This window comes from Eutrigla gurnardus (assembly GCF_963514095.1).
Source record: "Eutrigla gurnardus genome assembly, chromosome: 8".
In the NCBI taxonomy this organism is placed as follows: domain Eukaryota; kingdom Metazoa; phylum Chordata; class Actinopteri; order Perciformes; family Triglidae; genus Eutrigla; species Eutrigla gurnardus.
In genome coordinates this window covers 23,820,516-23,844,421 of record NC_139922.1, presented here as the reverse complement: position 1 = coordinate 23,844,421, position 23,906 = coordinate 23,820,516, and the positions used below count along the sequence as shown (strand labels likewise).

The 23,906-nt window shown below is 45.1% G+C and overlaps 1 protein-coding gene across 6 annotated transcripts in view; it reads left to right on the top strand.

Moving 5' to 3' along the window:
* plekhg5b (pleckstrin homology domain containing, family G (with RhoGef domain) member 5b) overlaps nucleotides 1-23,906 on the top strand; it is a gene marked incomplete at its 3' end in the record, with an annotated part of 59,122 nt that overhangs the window by 9,082 nt on the left and 26,134 nt on the right. For 4 of the 6 annotated variants that reach the window (XM_084016476.1, XM_084016474.1, XM_084016480.1 and 1 more), the window contains exon 2: nucleotides 4,544-4,620. In XM_084016476.1, the coding sequence (XP_083872602.1) occupies nucleotides 4,544-4,620 (77 nt within the window). Of the gene's footprint in view, nucleotides 1-4,543; nucleotides 4,621-14,165; nucleotides 14,339-15,606; nucleotides 15,721-23,906 lie in introns of those variants that run through there. The other 2 variants (XM_084016479.1, XM_084016477.1) reach the window with 2 other exon arrangements.

The following is a 23,906-nucleotide window of genomic DNA, read 5'->3' as shown; positions in this document are numbered from 1 at the left end:
GAAACAAAACGAGGCTGTTTTGGTGCGACCTCATTTGGCCGGTCCAAAATAACCCCGGTGTACGAGCGCCATTCCTCAGGTCATACTCAGCCACGGGTTCCAGTAACTACAGGAAAGGCGTCTGTTTTTCTGGGAATTTCACACCAATAAATCCCATAAAAAGAAACGACACAAAAGGCCACGCTGTTATATAATAATCAGCTCGACCAATTACTGTATTTCTGGCATTAATGCCCTTAAAAATTCAAGCTATGCGTTAATCCCCTCTTAAACATGGCGACAGAGTATAGAGTTCTACCTTTAATGTAACGTGGAGACAAAAAGCTGCGTTCCTTTCATTAAATCATTCCGAGATGAGTCGGCAGGGTCAAACGGATATTATTAGTCTCCATAAAAGAGAAACAAAATGTAAAAAGAAAATGGTTGAGTGCTCCCTCCGCCCCTCTCTGGAACAGTTTACACTTGTTATGCTGTGGTTTTTGGCTTTTATACACAGGGAGGTTGGGGTTTGCTCAGATGTGGTGGAGGAGGGAGGAAGATGCAAGGAGGGGGCAGGAGAGCGTGTGATGCACATGTGTGTGATTTAACCACTATGGGGGTAAAACAACATGTCCCGCCCCCGCCGCCGCCGAACCCTCGCCATTACAAACAGCTGCTAACCTGCATTCACCTGCAGCGGGGTTTCACTAGTGAAGGTCACCTAACAGCCTTTTTGGGTGTCTGTATTCACCAAGTGTGATTCATTAGATATAAATAGGCTCTGAAGAACTTCCCCACAAAGCTAGGATGAACAAAACAAACGTTTTATAAGACTTTCCTCAGAGCCAGACTAGATGTTTTCCCAAATAAGTCTCATTGAATTATTATTATAGTTTCATCTCTAATTAAAACTATTTAAATTCCACCATAATTGCTGTAAATCTATCAATCAAATATAATAACAATAAGAAAATAATAATGATATCTATATCTCTAAAAAACATTTGTTCTGTTCATTCTGGAATCGATACATATTTTAATTTTGCACCTACTTGACGATGTCTCGTGCATGGAATCTTTAAGGATCTTACACAGAAGTGTTTCTGTGTCCGTATAAGAACCAGCCTCTCCATCCCCACCTGCCTTTCTTCCCTGCCAAGCCTCCTCATCTTCTCGTCGACTCATATCTGAGTATCGTAACCGTCTGGCTTGGACTGTGGAATGCGCCGATGTTCGGGTTCGCCAGGTTTCCCAGACCGTATGCCATCCCCGCCTGCCTGCCATCTGTGCTCGTCTCTCACAGGGCTTATCGTATGATGATCTCCTGGCGCGAGGAGTCGCGTGTTGCTTTACATGTGGCGTGGAGAGGCTCTCACAAAACATGATGGGAAGAGCATATAAAAAAAAGAGAGTGACTTCATTGTGCCACGATGAGATCTCACCGAATAGAAGGCAGAGTGAAGCATTCCTCACATTCCTCATAAAACCGTGTGCTCGACTCGGCCCACCTGCATGTGAGGGAGCCGGAGGTGTGAGAGCAGATGGGAAGGAAGACGATAAAATACCTGCTTTAACCTTTTAAGGCGTCCGTTATTGGATTGCAGACCAGAAGTTTGTGCTGTGACTTGACGTTTTTAGTCGGCAGCAGTTGCCTTTCTCAGCAGATTAGCTTAATTATGCTAAATGTGTGGGTTGAATGAAAAGCCCCGGCTACGTTTATAACGTTTCCAGCAAACTCGTATGAATCGGAGCCCTGCAGAAATTCAGTCATTAATATGTATTTGATGGCTATACATGCATGATATCAAGATGAACTGCTGTGTAATAAGTCTAAAGGCCAAAGCTTCATTTCCTCCTCGAGCTAACCAGTAATAAAATAATAATACTTAATCAGAGGAAAGCACAAATCATCACATATGAGACGCCGGAGGCCTGCTTAATAGATAACTTGAGTTTTCTTATCAATAGACTCATTGTTTTCAGTCATATAATGCTTTTACATTTCCCTTGTAGCTGGTACGCATTAGACTGTAAAACATGAAGTTCAATTAAAAAGAAAAAATGCAAAACCATGAATAATTCCTGCTTCCAAACCACATCGATCGCCGGCTCCAGAATGAGGAAGAGGAGATTGACGGGTTGAGAATACTTGCACACGTCTTGTGTGTTGGAGTGTGCATCATTTCCTCCGTCGCTCCGGCTTATTTTTGGGAGCACTAATGGGTTTTCGCCCCCAGGCAGCGTCTATCTGTGGCGAGCAGGCCGGCAGAGAGATGCTCCACTGTCTCTTTAGTGTGCGAGCTCATTGTCTGCTGTCACGTGTGTGTGTGTGTGTGTGTGTGTGTGTTTGCTTTTGGCTTAATCAGCAGTGCTGAGTTCAGGAATTCCAGTTCATCAGAGAGAGAAAGAGGGAGAGTCAGCAAGATGTGAGCAAGTAGGAGAGAAGATGGAGCTTCAGCAGGAGAATAAGTGATTTTTTTTTAACAATACAAGCCGATAGTCCAGATGTGAAGAGAGGGCTCAGAGGTTTTAAGGGGCTAAGGAGAGGCAGCGGGACCTGGACTGGATTTAAAGTTGTTAAAGACATTGTGAAAGAGCCTTAAGTTAGAGTTCCTTCCTTCCACTTCCAAGTTATGCAGATTTTTAGTTTTAATCCAGATGTGATCTGATATATTTGACCTTTTTTAAGTCGTTTGTTTTTAGACTGACATGTTATCGCCCCTTTTAAGTCCTTTTCCACACGATGACTGGAAGTCGTCCGTGAAGTCTCGCCACGGCAAAGAAAGTTCGGCCTCTTTGGGAAACACTCCATAAACGCCGGAGGGCTCGTTAAACCTCGAGGGAGCCGTGAGTTCGAGGCCCGCTGGCCGCAGTCGGAGGTGAGAGCGCGTCTCGGCCGGCTCCCAGCACAGCGGAGGCTTCTCTTTCTCTCTGTTCCCGGAAGCCGGCGGAGGTTTTGACACTCGGCCCCGTTGGTTGAGAGGTGTTCAAAGAGGCTTCTGAGTGCCAGACGGTCAGTTTGCCAGTTTGGAGACTTAAATACCTGATTGGATGGACTGGCATGAAAGCAAACCAAACAAACTGGACATTGATGAAGTAGATGAACTGCTTTTGACTCCGCTCTCCGTCTCGCGTCGAACCATCGCTCAAACTGAAACATCTCGGATCGGCAAGAAATTAGATACGGGAGTTTGAAGGATGAATCCTTCTGATTTGGTGACCTCCTGACCTTTTATTCTAGCTGCTCCAGCAAGCTTTACTTCTTCTGTGAAATATCTCAACTAAATGGATTAGCCCAAAATATTCTGGTACCTCTGGCAGTTTTTCCACTTTTTTTTTTCTACTATTGTCACTGAAACCCTGAACGTTTCATAAAGCAGCCACGATCTGGTCTTAATTTTCCCCAAATACTTAATTTTAATGACGAACGATGTTCCCATCAGCTGGTGAGCGTGTTAGCGTGTTAGCGTTTAGCTCGCCGTGCCGTCCAGCTGCTTAGCGTGGCCCTGGACTTTGTTTTTTGCTCCCAATCAGACAGGTTGACCCTTCCTCTCCCAGTGGGGAAGCCATGGGCTCCGTGGTATGCACCAATTACAGTGATTTCCCCCTCTTCCCCACAAGCGCCCTCCACTTGTGAGTGGAGCTGCAGCCAAGTGGATGACTCACGGCGACCGGCTTCCCTGCGACGGTCGAGGCCCTCGGCTGTTTTCACCATTTCCTCTCACGGTGACAAATGATTGAAGTCCAGCCGTCATGTGACTTAATTCTCCAGCAGGGGTCCGTCTCTCTTTGTAATGATTTAGTGATGATATATCATTTGTGGAGGGAGAGAGAGAGAGAGAGATGACATCGTAACAAACAGGTTATCCACGCTTACTGGAAAGTGGCTTCAAAGACCCAGAAACCGGACACTCTTCACCTCCTTCCCCACGTGCACGCTCTCTGTTTTTCTCATTAGGCGCACAGATAAATATCGCTGCTCTGTTATGATATCTTTATCGTGTGTGTACATGTGGAAGATGGAGACGTAAACACCGCCTTTTATCATGCCCTCGATGCAGCTCGTGATTTGTTATTTTGTGGAGGGAAGCGAGCTTACACACCGAGAGAGTGCACTTTGGTGCAAAAAGCAGAATGGGGGAGGGAAGGGAGGAAGAAGAGGGGGGGGGGGTCTTCCTCTCATTCGTTCCATTTTCTTCCTGTCTCTCTGGTCGTTACTCATTCCTCTCTGATCTCGTCCCAACAACACCCCCCACTATCTCCCCCCTTTGTTTACATTGCCTTCAAGAAATCTCTTTAACCAGCTTCTTCTTCTTCTTCTTCTTCTTCTTCTTCTTCTTCTTCGTCTTCGTCTCTATTGCTGCGTGAGAGTGCTTCTCCTGTCTAATAGTCACTCTCTCGCTCCGTCCTGTAAACACAGGCGGTGACTTCAGTCCTCGTGTCTACAATGTGTTTTTACAGCTTTACTTGAAAAAGGCGTGTTAATGGCCGGCTGGGTGGCTGCTTTAGTGATAAAGAGAGATGTTTAATTGACTCGTGTGTGTGTGTGTGTGCTCTCTTTCAGATGACAAGTCGGTCCAGGAGGAAGACTGGGTGGTGTGCCAGCACCCCGAGTGTCCTGAGCGCCGGAGGGCCTCCAAGGTAAGAGACCCTATAGATCCTTAAACCCTCCCAGGTCCACTAACAGAAGCACGAAGTGTCTTCATGTCCTGGAACATCGAAGTGCCTTGAATTTAGTGAACTTAATGGAGAACATTTTCAAAATTCATACATGTGATTCATTAAACATCAGTACGCTCTCACATCTCTCTGCCGAATCCAAAATCTGAGAGCCGAGACTCAAATAAGTGGAAAGAACTGCTCATGCATTGGGGAAAGGTGTTATAATATTTGAGATGGAGCAGCTCATGGTCACAAATACTGATAAAATGTTCCCAGACATGGAAATAGCACATTATGATTCTAAATTTAGATGGCGTTCCCATTTAAAGCCTCCCTTAAAGGAACAGTTTGAAGTTTTGGGGGGTGATTCACTTATTTGCTTTCTTGCAGAGAGTTGGCAGATGCCTCATGTCTGTAAATATGACGCTGCAGCTTTAAGCTGATTATCTTAGCTTAGCATAAAGAGTGGAAACAGGTGGAAACGGCGAGCCGGCCTCTGGCCCAAGGTAACGTAATCCTCTAATCGGCACCTCTAAACCCACTCATTAACATGTTGCAGCTCGTTTGTTTAATCGGGATCCAGAGGATTTTGTTTTTCCTCCGTCAGAGCCGGGCTAGCTGCTGTCACCCGTTGTCCAGCGTTTATGCTAAGCTAAGCTAACCAGCTGCTGGCTGTCGCTTCGATTTAAGGAGAGTGGTGTTGATCTTTTCGCGTGACTCTCGACCGCAAAGCAAATAAGCATATTTTCCAACGTGTCATACTATCCCTTTAAGTTCCGTAATAAAGTGTGTGTTTTTGTACCCATGTTTGGACCCTTTATGCCTCTAGTGGACAGTGGACAGTGTTTTTCTTTTCGAGCCACCAGGTCTGCAGAGACGGGGGGGTCAGGTTGGTTGAAAGGGGTTAACAAAACGTCAGACTTCACCATTTCCTGTTTCTTACCGATGGGGCTTCTTCGGCCCTTTAACTCGTGACCGTAATCGTTGCCTTCTCTTAACCAAGCGGTTGTTATTGTAACCGCGATGACAAACGTGCCCCGACCGTAAGCAAGTAGTTATTTTATCCAAAAAGCCCTGATCTATTCCTACCCTGACCTATTTGTTTTTGTGCCTAAAACGAACCAACTCTTTTGCATAAGAAATGCAGGCATTAGTAATGGGTTTGGGAGGCACAGACAGATGCTGTGGTCCTGCTGAAAAACACTTCAGGGGGCAATTACGTTCATCCAAGAGATTTGCAGGACTTAACCCCCCCAAAGCCTGCAGATCACCTTAAGAAAAAGTTTTTTGGGTGTTACTAAAAACGACAGAATGGAGATCCACACTCCCTGACGTTGTCCCCATCGGTCCTCCTAAACATTCGCCCCGCGTCGGATGCACCCAGAACTTATTGCACGTCTCCCGTTGTTGCATTGCCCACAGTGAGGAGGAAGCGGAGCGGCGTTAAAAGGGGCGTGAGCGTCGGGGCTCTGTGTCTGGCCACTCGACTGTGAAATGAATTATTCCTTTGAAGCCACCGGTTTGTGAAAAACACGGGCCAGACGAGAAACCGACATGGTGTCTGGTCCGTCGGTCCTCTCTGCTGTGTTGGGCTGGCGACTCCCTCCTGCCTACCGGGGCTGAGCATGAGACAGATTTTCCCATTGAATGGAGAAGTTGTCCTCTGAGTGGAAACAATGGAAAGGGGGGGAAGCGACGCAGGGAAGAGTGCATTCAGACGGCACGTGGCGAGAGACGCGGTTATATATAGTCTTTCTCTCCAAGGCAACTGAGAATAATAAAGTGGGGGAAGAGGAGAGAGCCAGGGAGCTTAACCTGAACCGTCTTTTCCCTGCTCCTCACATTATTGAGTCCCCGAACCCCCTCTTACATCACAAGCTCCCTCCTTTTTCTTCTCTTTAGATCTGTTTTTCAGAGTCGTGATAAAGGTGTGCTTTCTTATTTCCAAGTATGCCTTTGTGCTTAAGTGACCTGCTGTGTCACAGGCGGAGGCAGCGTGGGACGAAGCATGTCTGACGCCACCTGTCTCCTTGGTCAGGGTCAGCGTTGACGTTATTATGTAAGGAGATTAGGGAAAGACGTGTAGCTCAGGGTGGACCGGGACAGACGGAAAGGAGGAGGACAAGGACGGGTTGACAGCAGATACAAAGTTTTACCTGTTGGCAAACTAAAATTAACTTTGATTTCTAGCTAGATTTAATTTCAAATGTACTAAATGTAAACGCAACTAAGCTTTTTTGTCGACAACTCAAAGCCCAAGTCAGATATTTGCCTATTTACACATCCGGCAGATAAAAAGCAACATCATTCATTTCATTTCTTGCCACCAGATGAGTTTAGGTCCAGTATATAATTCTCAAATACAGTCTTAGTCTGGTGACAGTGATTCAAAACCTGAAATAAAACCTCCATAAACTCCAAATGATGAGCTCAAAGATGCTATAAAGCTCCGTAGAGCTGAGTGTGTACTTTAACCACAAACAAGCATTTAGCATTTTATATTTGTAATAAATAGAAATCACTTCGTAGAGACCTGTTTTCACTTTAACATTAAAGAGTCTTTTTTCATTATAAAAATAAGGCAAGGCAATAAAACATCAAAACTTCCAGACGGGATGACAACTTTTTATAGACGTATTATATTTTCTTTAGGAATCCCTCTTCATTCCTCGTCGTCATGGACATTTCTCGGCTGTGTTGAAGGATCATTTTTAGATTCATCATGCAGATTCACGATGCATCAGAGTTGACTCGGTTCCCATAACGATCCTTCCTGTCCGAGTAAAGAGGGGATATTGCCGGTGATGCACAATTGCTAATGTTCTTGGTGCTTTTAGTGCTTTTGAGGCGAGAAGTAAGAACAGTGAGAGTGTGAGTCATGAACGTTCGGGCATTTCCAGACTTTAAAAAAAGTGAGTGTGCAGTGTTATTATTTCTGACAGTTAATTTCTCATTTGGCTCCATCCGTTGCTCGAGTTATGCATGCATTGCCTGTAACAATCTTTAAACAGCAGGTGGCAATGTCATGGCAACCCTGGCCTTCAGTACAGAGCTCACTCCGTTGCACGTTTCCCTCCAGAGCTCACTCTCACATTTTCTAGCAGACTGGGAACATAAATATGACTTTCGCCCGCTCCACCCACTAAACAGATTTAGAAGGAATTTCTACTCGGAAAAAAAAACTTTTATATTTCACTTTTAGGAGTTGTTTTTGTTCAAGTAGGAATAGTGTCTTTGATATGCCGGCAGCAGCTTGGCAGCAGGGCAGCAAACGCAGTCAGACGGTCCGGTCCTGCATTTAAAACCATTTGATTCCTCCCGCCTTCGGCCTCCCGCTGTCTCAGCCCGGCTCCCGGTGAGGCTGCAGCTCCTCTAGTGTGACGGGCCTGAAACCGAGTGACTTCACCTGCACCCTCGTGCACCAGGTGTCACCCTGCCGTGCTCGTGCTGCTGCAGCTCGGTGCCGTCACTGCATTACACAATCCCTCTGGAAAGGTTACTGGAAGGCGGTTGGATTGGCCTTCCAAGAGGGCTTACTGGTGTATCTGGAAACTGGGTTTCTGCAAGTCACTGGGATTTATAACCAGCCTGCAGGTGTCCAGCTGGAAGATGACGTCCAATCCAGACTGGTTCTTGGCTGAATTGGGTAGTGGGGGGGGGGGGGATTCATTTCAAGATTATGTTGGTTAGGGCTCAGTGCTAGTCTGAGCTTGCTCCCTGGATCGAGACCCAGAAGAAGGGCTTATTATCCCTGATCGCTTCGCCCCCCCCCCTTCCCTCCTCTTTCCTTCATTTCCCTCCCTCTCTCCGTCAGCTTTGACAAAACAGGACCAGACAAGACAAACCGAAAGGTGTGGGTCGCCTAGGCAACGGGCCTCTCCCTGCCCAAACAGCTGGAGGCGCAGGGATAATGTGAAGGGAGTCGGGTGTTTGACTGAGACTGAGATGAGAAGAAGCTTCAATCGGCTGGCTTTAGGTTTCATATCCCTCTCTCTCTCTGTCTCTCTCTCTCAGTGTAAGTTAATTTCACCAAACTGATTTTATGCACTCAATCATAACTCTGGAGGGGATTAAATTATTCAACATTTTTCTAAATATCGCTGAAAACCAGGACAAAGTACAACGGAAACTGTGAAGACGTGTGAAATTACGACGAGACAAAACAAACATGAATGCCACGTTGACAAACTCATTACACCGTTTAAGTGACTGACGCTCTTTTAATTGCATCATTTTTGATTGCATTTTCTTTTACCGAATTTCTGGAAATCCCGTCAGGATTAGTGAAACCGGATTTTGCCGGAAACCTGCCTGACCTGCGTACGTGATGCCGTCACTCGCTCCTCACCTTCACCTGCATCATGTTGCTGGTCATTCTCTCTCCTTCCCCCCTGTTTTGGTCCATTCAAACGCACATTATGAGTAATCTTATTTCAGGGGAAGTAGTGTCATGTTAGTCAGACGAGCGCAGGCGTAATGGTGTGATATACAATGCCTCCCACAGGATGACCCAATTACTAGCTGTTGAATCATTCAACCTTTTAGCTGTTCAACCTCTTTTATTGTTATTATTTATTTATTTTTTTACAAATGCAGACACAACGGCTTTACTCTCTTAACCCGGCTTTCCTTCTCACTGACCTGTTTGGTTGAAAACCTCACCTAACAGACAGTGACAGGGACCTGCTGAGGCCGCTAAGTAAACACTCTTATTGGGCTGGATGCCATCGTCCTGTATGTGTCAACAGCCAGAAGAGTGCAGGGAATTAGGAGGCATTTCCAGGTAGAAACACACCGACACCTCCATCCTTCAGCCTGCAGGGATTCACTTCATATGCATTCATGGAGCCTTCAGTCACGTATGGACCGTAGCACAGTTTAAAACAGCTGTAAGCATCATCATCATCTCCTCATCCTTGTTTTCGGAATACATTCTGTTTGTCTCGTCCTTTGTTTTCTGTCTGCTATGAATATAAAGTTCCAGTAAAGTTTACTTTATGAAGTAACGTGAGCTCTGATGACTCAGTGATTTAGAATCGGGGGGAGCTGAGGGGAAAATGGCTAATCACATTTCAACATGACGCTGACTGTTAAGTTAGTCTGCTGTTCATTTGTTTATAAAGGGAAGGGTGAGCGTGATTACACAGCACACAGCAGCAGCTCGGCGGACAGAACTTCTGTTGTTAGACTAGATCGGAAGCTCATTATCTCTCTATTTACTTGCATGTCAGTGTTGATAATTATCCCCATAAGTCATTACATAAGTCAGCATCAAAACGTATCGGCCGTTTTTTGCACTTAGCGACCGTTCTGAAAGGAAGTGCTGCATGAGGTCATTTCCTGTATCTGTGTCAAATGAGTTTTTGCCACTCTTAAGGTGAGACGAGCAGCTGTTACTGAGTCTTTTTAAAGTAAATGTGGGTGAAGATTATGACTCATGTCTCATTTTGACACTAAAATAATAAATCTGGAGAAAATTAACTTTGTCTTCAGGCAACACACGGGTATCTGTTCTCTCCGCTGGCTGCAGCATTAATGCTAACTTTTAGCCCAAATTTGAACCTAACGTCAACTAATGTTTGCAAACACCCGAGTTAACAAATTCCTGCAATGCTAAATATGACTGCAAACTGTGTAAATATCTAATGTTGGAAATATATATAAATACATAAGGCCACGCCAAATTAGGAGACAGGATATTTTTACTATTTAGTACCGTTGGTACAGCTTGAAATACATCATCTCTGAAACCCAACGATGATGTAAAATAAAGTCAAATTATCCCCAAAGTTATTGAAACTCATCCTGAGGGTGGACAAATGTCACGGTGATCGATTCAATAACGGTCGAGACCGCTTATCAAAGTAAGTCAGATCAGGTCGTTCCTCTTAGGGAAACGTCCCCAAAATAAATAAAGGTTATTTAAGACAATCACTCTAATAGTTAACGAGGTGTTTCAGTCTGGGGGGGGGCGAGTGGTGGACATGACTGACATACCGACGCTGCCACCCATACAGCCTTCCGCCTAAAAAGCATTCCGGATGCACGCGCCAGATCCAGCCGGCGTGTTGTGGCTCAGCTGGTTCAACGTCCCAGACTTTAATTAGACTTGTAAACCGTCCAGTGAAGCTGAGTCGCATGCAAATTATTACAAACTGCGATTCTGTTGCACGCAGGAAAAAGCGGATCCAGGGCAGCTGGTTCTATGCGAGCGCTTCCCTCTACTTGCATTTTAAACGGTGTTCTTGATTTCCCATTAATTTAACTCCAGGGCTTTCATGATCAGCCAGTTTCTTTACCTCCACCTCAGAGGTTATTGCAGTTTAAGTAGTTTGACATCTTATAAATACGTGAGAGACTGAATTGATCGCCACGTAGAATACGCTTTTGTCTTAAATGCCAGCTCGTTGGAAAACACGTCAGCTGATGATAACGTATCATATCAGGTGTATCCCGTAAAAAGAAAACCACAGGAAACGTGTGATATCCCCATGTTTTGATCAGGACATTTCTCTCCGGTGGAGTCAGGCTGTTATGATGTGGATCCCAGCCACCCCCAGCAAGCTGCGACAGGCTAGCAGCTCCCTCCTGTACAGACAAACCCACGAAGCTTCCATCAGCCGTCAGCCAATCACAGACGCTGTACTTTTCCAGCCCTATGAGATGTGACGGTCCAGAAAGCGGATGACTGGGAGACGGTGACTCATTTTACGTCACAGGTCACGTCGCCTACAGCTTAGATGAAAGGAGATAAATGGTCGATTCCAGTGGAAATACGAAATGCAACATGAGTATGTTGTTTTGTGGTTTTTTATCACGCAAAACATTTCATCAGCGAGATTAACTTTCAGGAAGAAATGACACAATTCCCACTGAATGCAAATTTGAATTAATTGGCAACAAACGTCCACTTGTTGAATTCAATACATTCAGTGTTTTGTGTGTGTTTTTTTGTGTGACGTGGTTGTATGACTAGTGGCTTAACACTGTCCCGACCGATAGCGTAGCCGCGGGAGCGTATAGCGGCAACATTTAGCTCTGTCAGCGTTTTTTAAAGTAGTTTGTACTATTATTGCTGCACCGTTATGAGCCGCCCGCTCAGGCGTCGCCATGTTGAGAGCTGTTATGAGGCAATCAAAATGTTCCCAATCTCGCATTATGCAACCGAGACATGAAATAAATCCTCTTAATTGCCATGTGGCTTCTGTTCAGCAATTCTATAAAACGCAATGTATTTCACTTTGTCGTAACACGCCCCGCTGAGTTTCCAGATCAACTCCAAATAATGATGTAGCGCCGTGTTGAAACGGGGGACGACAATAACAGACAAACTGGACATTTGACTTATGTGTGTCCGTGCATGCGGTGTCTGGTCAGGAAAGCATAAACACTAGTGAGGGAGGGGCACCGGTGACGCCAGTTCGACCCCCCCCAGGAACATCCCAGTCAGGAAGCAGCATCGTGGCAGACGGATAACAGGAAGAGGGTACCTGACTGACGCTCCTATGGAAACAGCCTCAGTATGGGCCGACCACTATAGCCGGGGTTCAAAGACTTAAGAGGAGGCCCCCCCAGTGAGGAGACGGCTAGAAAACAACCTCCCCCTCCCCTTAAATCTTAAATCCCTCGCATGCGAACAGTCTTCCCATGGCAAACCCCACTAATTGTGGGTTTGCTCCGACTGTTTGGGGAACGTAAACAACCGCTGCTTAATGAAACGCTGTGAGAGCAGCACTCTGCGCCGCTGAGTTAGAGAGGCGATAATAAGCGTTGAACAATCGCCGATCCTGAACGTGTCATCGCGGCCGTGGAAGCGTGCGCTCTCAATCCCCCTCCGACTGCAGCCACGACACCGTGGAACTTCCAGCCGCCGCATCACGGCTGAAGTATTTGACTTCGTCCTTGTTCTTCCTTGTTATCTTCACACTCACATTTCCCTTTGTTACCCCCCCCCCCCGTGTTTAAATGCTCCCATGAAGACTTGAAAGAATTCCAAGCTTGTGGTCATCGAGGGGTTAATGCCAAGGTCAGGCATCAAGGGGAGGTCGGTCGCGTTCAGCCCACTGACAATGGCCGTGCCGGTGGGGTGTAATCCTTGAAGATAATTGCATCGCTGCTCGCCACTCTTTTAAATATAGCCTCCCCTAATTAAGGCTGACAGCGGGGGGGCAGCATGTATTCAACAGGTCACCTTGTTTTGAAGACACAGGACAAGGAGATGGCGAGGGGGGGGGGGTTTGGGGTATTAAACCCTACCCCCCCAGGCCTCGGGGTCCTGACTTGTTTTTGTGAGCTAGCTAATTTAACACGGTTCATCTCGGATTAACCCGAATGACCAAAGAACAGAGAGCAGTGGGCCGAGGGCTCGCGGTCAGCGCAAGAGACTGTAACAGGACATTCAGCTATAAATCACACTCGCTCTTACATCACACTCCCACAGCACGCTGTACACTCCCACACACACACACACACACACACACACACACACACTGGCACCTAATGGTTATTTTCAGTTCTGATTTATACGCCGATTGCAGAGAAATGGCAAATCGGGCTGCAACTTTTATTCCCGTTAGGATTCATTTATATTCTTGATGAGTCACTTGATCTTTTAGTCTATCAAAAGTTTACAACCTTAAATTGCTTTTTTTTAAATCCAACTCAGCCCAAAACAAAAACTTAATTTTCTATCATATATCCATCCATTTTCTACCGCTTATCCTGTATTCGGGGTCGCGGGGGGGCTGGAGCCGATCCCAGCTGTCATTGGGCGAAGGCAGGGTTCACAGAAGGAACCCGAATCCGACCCGGGAATCCCGGAAAACCCTCTCGCTGTGAGGCGACAGTGCTACCCACTACACCACCAAACTACAGTTAAAATCAAACAATATACACAAATTACAATAAAATGCCGCAAAAAATGCAGCGTATTTGGGGAATGATTGACTGGGATTCATTGATTCAATCAAATTAGTTGCTGATTAGTTATCACCAATGAATTACTGATCATTGCAGCTCTAAACGCAGGGCTTTCTGTTAAATATAGTCAACTCAGATAACCCTCAGCGAGACCAAAAGAATGGAATATCAGGTCTTTTTCGTTGCTCCTCATTTGATTGTAAAATGAAACGTTTCCCTTCTGATTGATCTGAAGCGAGGGTTGTGAAAGTATGTCATCCTGAAGGAACTCAAATAACCTCCCTTCACCTTCTGTCACCTCAGGGTGAAAGTTGAGTTACTAAAACGGGCAGGAGAGGAGAGGGAGAGAATATCTTTAGTTTACATCTGGCTGGGCTGAAACACATCATGACTGTCTACGTCAGACGGAAAAGTTTAATTCTCCGGAACGGAGGGGGGTTCGCATGAGTCAGCCGGGATGTGTGTGAGCTTGTGGGGGTGAGATGGAGCCGATGGGCGTGGCTGACGGGTTTCTCCGTGTGCGTGTTTATGTGTGTGTGTGGACTGCTGTAGTAGTAAACACAGACGCTCAGCTCTGTCACGTTGTTTTCCATCCCGCCGTCCCTCAGACTAACTCGCCGCTCTGAAGCTCGGGATTGTTGTGAAATTTGCTGAGGCACGTTTGTGAGAGCGAGATCGATCCGGGGGTCGGACTTAAACTCCCGCTGCCTGCTGTGTGTTGGAGGTATTGATCGGGGTCTTCCACCGAAACTCAAAGGGGCTTCCCATGAATTCTATGGTAGGTGAACGTAAGGGCAGGAAGATTCTAGTGCTTTTATTGATCCAGGACTGAGAGATGTCGCTTCAACATGTGGTGTTACATTGTTTTCATTCATTCTCTATGTGAAAAACAGCAGATGTTTTCATCACCTGTCTGTCTCTCTGTCTGTCTGTCTGTCTGTCTCTCTGTCTGTCTGTCTGTATCTATCTTTCATTCTTTCTTTCTCTCTCTATCCTTTCTCTCTCTAGCTCGTCTGTCTCTCTCTCTTTCTATCTGTCTGTCTGACTGTCTGTCAATTATCACCTCTCTCTCTCTCAGCTAGCTCATATCTATCCTCTGTATCTTTCTTTCTTTCTTTCTTTCTTTCTTTCTTTCTTTCTTTCTTTCTTTCTTTCTTTCTTTATCTCTCTCTAGCTCATATTGTCTGTCTGTCTGTCTGTCTGTCTGTATCTATCTTTAATTCTTTCTCTCTCTCTTTCTATCTCTCTCTATCCTTTTTTCTCTCTAGTTCGTCTGTCTCTCTCTCTCTTTCTATCTGTCTGTCTGTCTGTCTGTCTGACTGTTTGTCAATTATTATCGCCTCTCTCCCTCTCTCTCTCTCTGTCTATGTCTATCTATCTTTCAATTATCTCTCTCTCTCTCTCTCTCCTGTCTCTCTCTCTAGCTCATCTCTATCCTCTGTATCTTTTTCTTTATTTTTTTCTTTTTTTCTTTCTTTCTTTCTAGCTCATATTGTCTTGTCTGTCTGTCATTCTTTATTTCTTTCTTTATTTCTCTCTCACCCCTCTATCTATCTATCTATCTATCTATCTATCTATCTATCTATCTATCTATCTATCTATCTATCTATCTATCTATCTATAGCTCAAGGTGACTTCATCACATGTTTTCTTCCACCAGCAGAACAAAAACCCACAGACGTTGAATTGATTATATTGTTAAGACGAAACAACAAATTGCTTAACGAGCTGTTTGCCGATTGCCTCGTCGGTCGACTCTTTCTGTCTGTGAAGGAAGGAAGGAAGGAGTCTGCAGAGTTTTAAGTCTGTTTTTCCTCCTTTGTCTGCATATTTCACATCTGCTTCTCATATCAACAGAGCAGTCGTACCCCCTGGCACCCGCCACAGTTTTCCCCTTTCCATATACTTTTATACCCAATTGGAAGTAGTTTCCAAAATCAATTGTAAATGAACTTGGAGGACCCATCTCCCCCGACCCCCACCCCCCCCCCTCGGACTTCCTCCTTTTTTGGTCTTGTTCACCGCCCTCATGTCTATCTCTCTCTCCTCTGCCCCGGAGCTATGGATAGGAAGGCTGGTTGCGTCACAGTCCAGCCGAGATTGCATGAGACGGCAGTCGGCACACTTGACTTTGTTAGAGCAGAAAGAGACCAGCTGCCGGTGAGTGGTGCTCCTCTCATGTCGTCGTATTGATCATCCCGAACTGAGTAATGTTGGCTGTGTTTAGTTCTTCCACGGAGAGAGGGCTTAGTGGCGTTAGAGGCTAACTCCAGTGGGTTTAGCTTGTTCCTCTCTCAGTGACAACACGGTGACGTGTTTCATGTGGGTGTCGTGTAAATATCTGACTCTGCTGCGGGGGTGTTTGATGTCTTTTAGAGGACGAAGTCAATTAATTCATTATTTCACTTAAGCTTCAAAATATGTCAAAATGCGATATTAAAATAGGATTTCATGCTGGAGTTTCAAGTTACACTTGTATTTAGTTAAATGAAGAAGAAAAAAAAGACCATACCAAGTTTAGGAGGATGAGCTGTGGGAGATGAGGAGGTAATATTTTTTTGTGGTACTAAACCGACGGCATGTTGAAACATACCTTTGACTGGAAGGCAACGTGTTTGCTCCTGAGTTTGTCGTTTTCTGTGTGCTGCTGTCAGATGAACCTTTGGGCAGCGTCGGATTCCACCTTTAGATCGTTTGCGTAACACTCGGCTGAATGATCGGGAAGACCAGATAATGGGGGGGTTGTTGTTGTTGGTGCACCATCAGGACTGATTCCCTAACAAGTTGATGATGTAATTGTAATTTTGCATACTTATTAGCAGAGTGGGGGTTATGAATACCAATGATGTCACTGTGGTGATGATCTCCTGAATGTCTATAATGTGAAATCTGGGAAAAACCCCTCCTCTCTTCCTTGATGTGTCACAGAGGAGGACGACATTAGGAAATGTTGTGTACAGTTACAGTCTGTAATCTATCTCATGTCCGAATACCATCAAACAAATGAGTCACACAAACTAATCTGCGGTCTGATATATGATATACGTTGTGTTCGGTAAATCCACGTTCAGGATTCCAGTTTATCGCAACTTTGAGTTTGCGGTCATCTTCTGCTGTCGGTAAAAGAATCGTCGGACACACCGAGGTAACTGATAAGATCTGGAAAAGACATGATCTAAGAAGCCAGAAACATTGATTAATCAACTTTGTTGACTTTTTTATTTATTGTTCTCGTCCTTAACCGGCTATATCAGTCTTCTTGTTTATTACCTGCAGTACGGTAGCACTCACTTTCAGTCGTATCCCCCTACAGTGATTAAGGTGGTACGACCCCAAACAGCGATTTGTCCAATCATGGCGTAGCAACTGTGCAGCCAATCCACCTTCGGATTTCTGGTTGCAGTTGTTCACTCGGAGGGATATTTGGTATGGATAGAGTTTTGAGGGTGATCACCTGTGAATATTGCATCCATGTCTCAGGCTCGTCCTTGTTGTAAATGCAGGCACACCTCAACATGTTCAGCACAATGTGATTGGCCTTCATTTGCATTGCGAAAGTTCCAGGAAAAACCGACCTCATTCCTTCCAGAGCTTCTTCCACAGTGTAATATTATCCTTCCAGGTTCGAAAAAGATCTAATAACCTGTGAATTATTTAACAACACAACAACAAAAGCGCAGAGAAACACGGTGTGTTTATCTACTCCAATGAAAGTCAATGAAATGCTAGCAGGTAAAGCTAACTAGCCTACTAGCTAGTTACTTCCAAACAAGCTCATGTTGGAATGGTAGAATGAATGACATTTTAAGTTATGATGCTCTATCACGTGGGCTAACTAGCTCTACATTGCTTCATAATATGGCTTTTATCATCAGATGGTGATGATGCCTAGTTGGGTCTTGCAGCTTTCGCCTCAGCCTTTCAGCCTTATAGCATTTATGTGGCCGTCGTGTGTAAATCTCGCTGTGATAGCGCTACAGTAATGAGCTATAATCTGCTGTGACAGTCCTCTTTTTAGCAGGAAGAAAAATGACCGTTGGGAGTAATGGGAAGCCTTTGTTTACTTTGAGTTATCTTTGTTAACGACACGCGTGCCAAGATGGCAACAGCAACGAGTGAACGGTCCACTGTCTGTTTGTGTTTCTTTGGCCTTAATGCAAACGCCATGTTTACAGGTCTGAGCAGAATTAGTTGTCATTATATAGAATCTGTTAAAGTTTGCATTGGATGGGGCTGAATGTGCATTATTCCTTATGGGGATCATTAAATACACCTGCTGCTCTTATTTTATTATCACTTGCGGTCATTGCGTTTGATGACATCACCCAACGTTTAAACGCCCCTCTGCGAATCCTGCGCTCACCACCGACTCCTTTTGATGAACGCACTTAACACGTGTTCTGGGTAACGCACACACACACACACACACACACACACACACACTCTGCTCTCTCCCGGGAGGATGAAACGCAACAAGTGCCTCCGTTTGAATAAATCCATGTGTGTGCGAAGGCGTCGGGGCTGTGCGGTACCAGAATGAGGGAGAGTCGGTTAATAGGGAGCAGGCATGCAGGGAAGCAGGCAGTCGTGTTGCATAACAGCCGCAGTAAAGAGAAAAAAAAAAGGCCCTGGCTCTCCTCCGCCTCCTCGCCCAGCCAGAGGACAGATGGCGGCAGAAGAAAGCGAGCGGCGGCGGCGGCGGCGTGCCACTCCTCAACAGATGCAACGTTTATTTATTGAAAAATAAATCAGACCCTGGACCGGGCTCCCCCTTTGATCTCCTGCAGCATTACTGGGCGCTGGTTTCCATCCCACCTACTGGGCAACAGCTCTGTGTGATGCTCAGGAAAGCAGGCGTCCGTGGGCTCGTGGGCTCGGATCCCAAGGGGATAATAAAAAGTGGTTCTTTGGCGAAAAAAGGTGGCAAAAAAGAAAGCAGTTTGACCCGGCTCGACCTCTGTCAGCTCGGCTTGAATACGCACGGCCACTCTGCAGGCATTTCACTTATTCTTTGATAATCAATCTTAATGCAGGAGCAGATATTGGATTGTGGGTCGCAGTTGTGGACTAATCAAGTTGTATGCAAGAAGGTGATTGGCTGGAGGGAAAGTAACTGATGGCATCTGATAGGTGGGTTGAGAAGATGGTTGTAGTTGGAATATTTTTTTATTGTGATGCTGATATAATCTGGATTTCCCTTTTCTTTTTGGACTAATCAGCATTTAAGTGATATGATTTTTTTTAAATAATTTGATTTCAGTTCTTTTAATAACCCATTTTTAATGATGAAGCGAATGGAAAGCCATCCATTTCTAGGTTCTAGCTTCTCCAAAGTTAGGATTTGTGACTTTATGTGATTTTTAAAAGGATCACTTTTGGATTTTTTTTTAGCTGCTGGTCTAAAATAAAGTAGAATAAATTAATATAAGCAATCTGAAGACGATACCTTGAGGTGTGGGAGCTAGTGGTGGGATTTTTTACTTATTTTCTATTATTTATAAATAAGTTATTTATTGACTAATTGAAAAAATGTACCCAACTAAAGAAAAGAAAACATCAGTTACATATAATGATGCAAATTAATCGTCATCCTAGAGATAATTATCTCATGGATATTGAGAGATCAATTTAAAATGTTGTGACTTTTGTTTTTTTTAATCAGTATTCGCATTCCTCGGCCCAAATATTGATATTAATTAAATAAAAAAAGGAGAGTAATGAAACATATTTGGGATTACAGTAAAATGAGAAATATTTAGCTTTATTTACACTAGATGTGGTTTGATACACTGCTGTTTGTGTAGTCCCTGCACTCTGTAGTTTATCTGTGTATGCGCAGGTCAAAGGTCAGCATGTTAGTGTATTTGTCTGTGAAAGAGAGACAGTGGTCGTCTTTCGTTCATTCGTAGACGATGAAGCACGCGATGATGTGTACTCGTGTCTGACTTTTTGGGTTATCTTTGATTGGTTCGACGTCGGCTGGTATGAGTTGGTCTGACCAAAGTCTGTCTGGGCGTTCGACTGACTTCACTGCAGACTGTTTGTACAAGACTGTGCATGACTCTGCCTCGTCTGCCTCTAACCAATCATTTGCCTTCAAGCTGAGTTTATTGGGATGCTTTTCTGTAGGAAAGAGAAAAAATGAAATGGGGGGGTTTTTTAAAAGTCCTCCAGCCCCTCATGACTGATGAGGAGCGGCGTTAATGGTAACATAACGTACCGCTGGAGGAGAATCTCCACCCGTTGCCAGACCAGTGATGACTTTCGTGTCAGGACAGGACCTTTTAAAGCAGACTTTTCTGTGGGAGCGGAGTGATGATGGTACGCATTAAAGCTGGCCCCGGTAATTAAACACAGTGTACCTGGATGTCACCCTGCAGTCTCAACAAAGGGTGAAGTGCAATGAGACCGTTCAGAGTTGGGACAGAAGGTTGGCCCAAACAATACGGTTTAGAGCTCGGCTTAACCAAACATTGTTCTCCATTGTCCCCCCCGATATGAAGCATTAATCACGCCGTTGTGTTTTGTGTTGATTCAGGTTTGCTTTCATTACATGTTTTCTATAGAGTGTGTGTGTGTGTGTGTGTGTGTGTGTGTGTGTGTGTGTGTGTGTGATGGCTGGAACACTGACAGAGAATTGAGTTTGCTATGGGTGTGGGCACCACGATGACAAACAGGGTGGTGTATGTGAGTATATGGGACTGGTAGTATAGTCCAATGCATGTGGGAACTCACATTATGTCAATAAAAGATAATATATATTTTTCTTTTTATACCCTTGCAGTATAAAACACACACACACATGTACTCACGCACAAACCAACAGTGAACAAGACACAATGCAGCCTTTATTTTTCCTCTCTCGGCCAGCTCTACCTGTGATTACTCATTATAATTTAACATCTGTTGGCTAGTCATCGTCTTGTACATTCATGTGTCCACCTGCGTTGGTTTTTCAATGACTTGATTGATATCCAGATTTTGTTGCTTCGATATTTTCCTACCTGGGCCCTGTTTCCCCATGTTCTTTATGTCTACGTGAGTAATAGGGGAAACTATTTTTGAAAAGGTTCCAGTATTGAGGGAGTACCGCTCAACGGGCTGCCATGCCGTCATTTTGGGCAATTGCGCACCGTTTATTCACGTCCACTGAAAGTGCTTGTTTTTTGCCACAGACAGGCTTTCATTGTGATTATACGTGTCTGAGAACCCGACCTGGAAATATTAATGTATGCTGGCAGAATGCCCCTTTAGTGCAGGTTTGCAGGAGAGCGAGCAGCGAAACGAGGCAACATATTTCTATGTAATGATTTCCTAAAGTCAATGCTCTATAATTATTGGAAATATTTGCATCACACTAGTCATACACAATCCTACGCAGCCACAACTAATTGAACAATAATAATATTATATAGCCTAATCTTTATCAAAGCCTTTGCAGAGATTCTGGGTTTTAAAAAAATATGCACAGCATTTCGATGTTGATTTAGAATTTGAATGTCAACATTATGAATGAAGATTTAAAGCTATTAGCTGACTACTGCAGTCCTACTTCCAATAAAGCATAAATCTCACCTTCTGGGACCTTGTCCCTGGGAAACATCCGGGACCGGCTCCTACGCAGAGGAAGAGAGGCCCAAATGGGGATAAATTAGGCCAAAGCTTGTGAGTGAAAGGTTTATTTTTGTAGTTTTAATAAAAACACAGAGGTTCTTCTTCCCCACAGAAATGATGAGAATGATATCAATATTTTCAGCTCATCAGCTCAACAGTTCTGCATTGACACCTCCGGTATTTAGAAGCGAGCAGATGCACAAAAACCAATCGGATGTGATGAGTGATTCATATTTGATAAAAATGCTATTTACATCCGACTCTTATCACGCTTTACGCAACATAACAAGGAAACCCTGTTATCTGCCTTCATATACACCATGACACTTGGCTGCGACATAAACTATAGCCAACGGCTCACATCCCCTCTCTTTACTCGTGGAACACACACACACATGCACACGGTGTTGCATGCTATTACATAAGTGCTAGGTGTGCTTTGGCAGGACAAGCTGTCCCGGGGAGGGCTGAGTGCGGCTGCAGGGAGAAAGGCAAGGAGGGCAAAAGTAGACCGGAGGTTCGATGAGCATAGTTTTGGAGATGGAGAGATCATTACCGAGTAGATTCTCTCTCTTCAAGTCAATTGCAAAAAAAAAAAAAAACTTCAAAATTGTGAGGATTCCAAATTGAATTGTAAGGCTGCTACTTTAAACCCAAAAGTCCCATCCCCAATAATAATAATAATAATAATAATAATAATAATAATATAAATAATCATGTAATAATCTGACGTTTAGCTGGTCCTGGGTTTGGTGTCTCTTGCCTCAGCTGTGTGATGTGTATCCGTGTTGCAATAAGTGTTTTTTTAAAAGTGTGTTGCCTTCACATGTTGCGTGCCAGCCTGGGAAGGATTAAGTGTAGAGTAATAATCCTGACTCACCTCACAAGACTCCGGTCGCCTTCTTCCCAAGCAGAAACAGCTTTATTACAGCTGAGCAAAGTCGTGTGCTGCTCATGGATGACACAGCCTTGCAGCGGGCATGCCCGCATTCGGCCCGTTTGTGTGTGTGTGTGTGTTGGGTGTGTATGTGTGTTGGGTGTGTTGGCGTGTTTGCAGGATGTGTGGAAACAAGGACACATAAGCGTGTGCCACGTGGCGTTGGATGTGGTAAGCTAAGACGAAGGGCCGCTGTGGGGGCCTGTGGGGGCCTGTGTGTGTGTGTGTGTGTGTGTGTGTGTGTGTGTGTGTGTGTGTGTGTGTGTGTGTGTGTGTGTGTGTGTGTGTGTGTGTGTGTGTGTGTGTGTGTGTGTGTGTGTGTGCGCGTGTGTGTGTGTGTGTGTGTGTGTGTGTGTGTGTGTGTGTGTGTGTGTGTGCGCGTGTGTGTGTGTGTGTGTGTGTGTGTGTGTGTGTGTGTGTGTGCGTGTGTGTGTGTGTGTGTGTGTGTGTGTGTGTGTGTGTGTGTGTGTGTGTGTGTGTGCAGTGTTTCATCTACAGTCAGCCATGCGCCCCCTCCTCAAACCTCCCCTCTAATCCAACCAGATCTGTGAGCAGGCATGTGAGGTTGGGACACACACACACACACACACACACGACACACTCACATGACACATTTGTCTCACACACACTTGCAGTACGAGGCACGCATGGCCTCCTGTCAGCTGTCCTGCACCGTCACATTTCCTTACATTCAGCTTCACTTGCACCCTCCTTGTCCTCCTCTTCCTCCTCGTCCTCCTCCTCCTCGTCCTCGTCCTCGTCCTCCTCTTCCTCCTCGTCCTCCTCCTCCTCCTCGTCCTCCTCTTCCTCCTCGTCCTCCTCCTCTTCCTCCTCCTCCTCCTCCTCTTTGTTGTGAAAAACTGATTCCAGATCCAGAAACAGACAGATAAAAGTCAGCTCGTCCTCGTACCCAAGTATCAATCATCCCTCTCATTGATAGGAATGTTGAGTATTGCAAAAATCCCCTTTCTCTACATATCCGGGTCTGAAACGCTGTTATTTTAGCTTTTTATCATCATGTATCTGTTATGAATTTAAGATTACGAGCTTTTCTGGGGAACTGGACTTCTTTTTCGAGCCTCAACGCTGCGATGTGATTTGTCTTGGCCGAGGCACCGGATACTTTCAGCTGCTTTAGCTGCATTAGGAATGTGAACGTCCCCCCGACTTGATAGTGAGGAGGACCGATCCATCTGAGCTATTGTCTAAATATGGCATTTGATTTCCTCGTGTTGTCTTTGGGCCGGCTGGCCGGCCGGCCGTCTGCCTCCACACCTCGCTGGAGAACGTACCACCTCTGTGCGATGGGACATTTGACTCTGCTGCACACATAAAAAATGATGATGTAACGGGTTTGCCTCGGCCGTGAAGCCGTCTCCTTGGCAGCGAGGTTGAGACACTCTCTCTCCTCTACCTGCAGACTTTATCACACCTTTGCCCTTCCTCCTCTCTCACCGCAGTGAACAGTGAACACAAGACCGAACACGACAGTTTAAAGTGGAACGCTCCACTTATTCCCGACTGAAATATCTCCTCGACTATTGATGAATCTTTTCCCCGAGCGCCGTCGTCATTAACTTTCTCCAGGGCTTAATGAACACATACCTGCAGAGTTCATCGTATTCCCATGAGCCTCAGCTGTGCCAATTAGCAATGATAGCATGCGCTTATTTAACACGCTAATTTAAAGCGGGGAGCATGGTAATCAATATCCCTGATAATAATCTGAGTGTTGACATGTGATAGCCGTCGGTCCCACTAGCATGACTGTCCACTTCCTTGTGTTAAGGGAGAT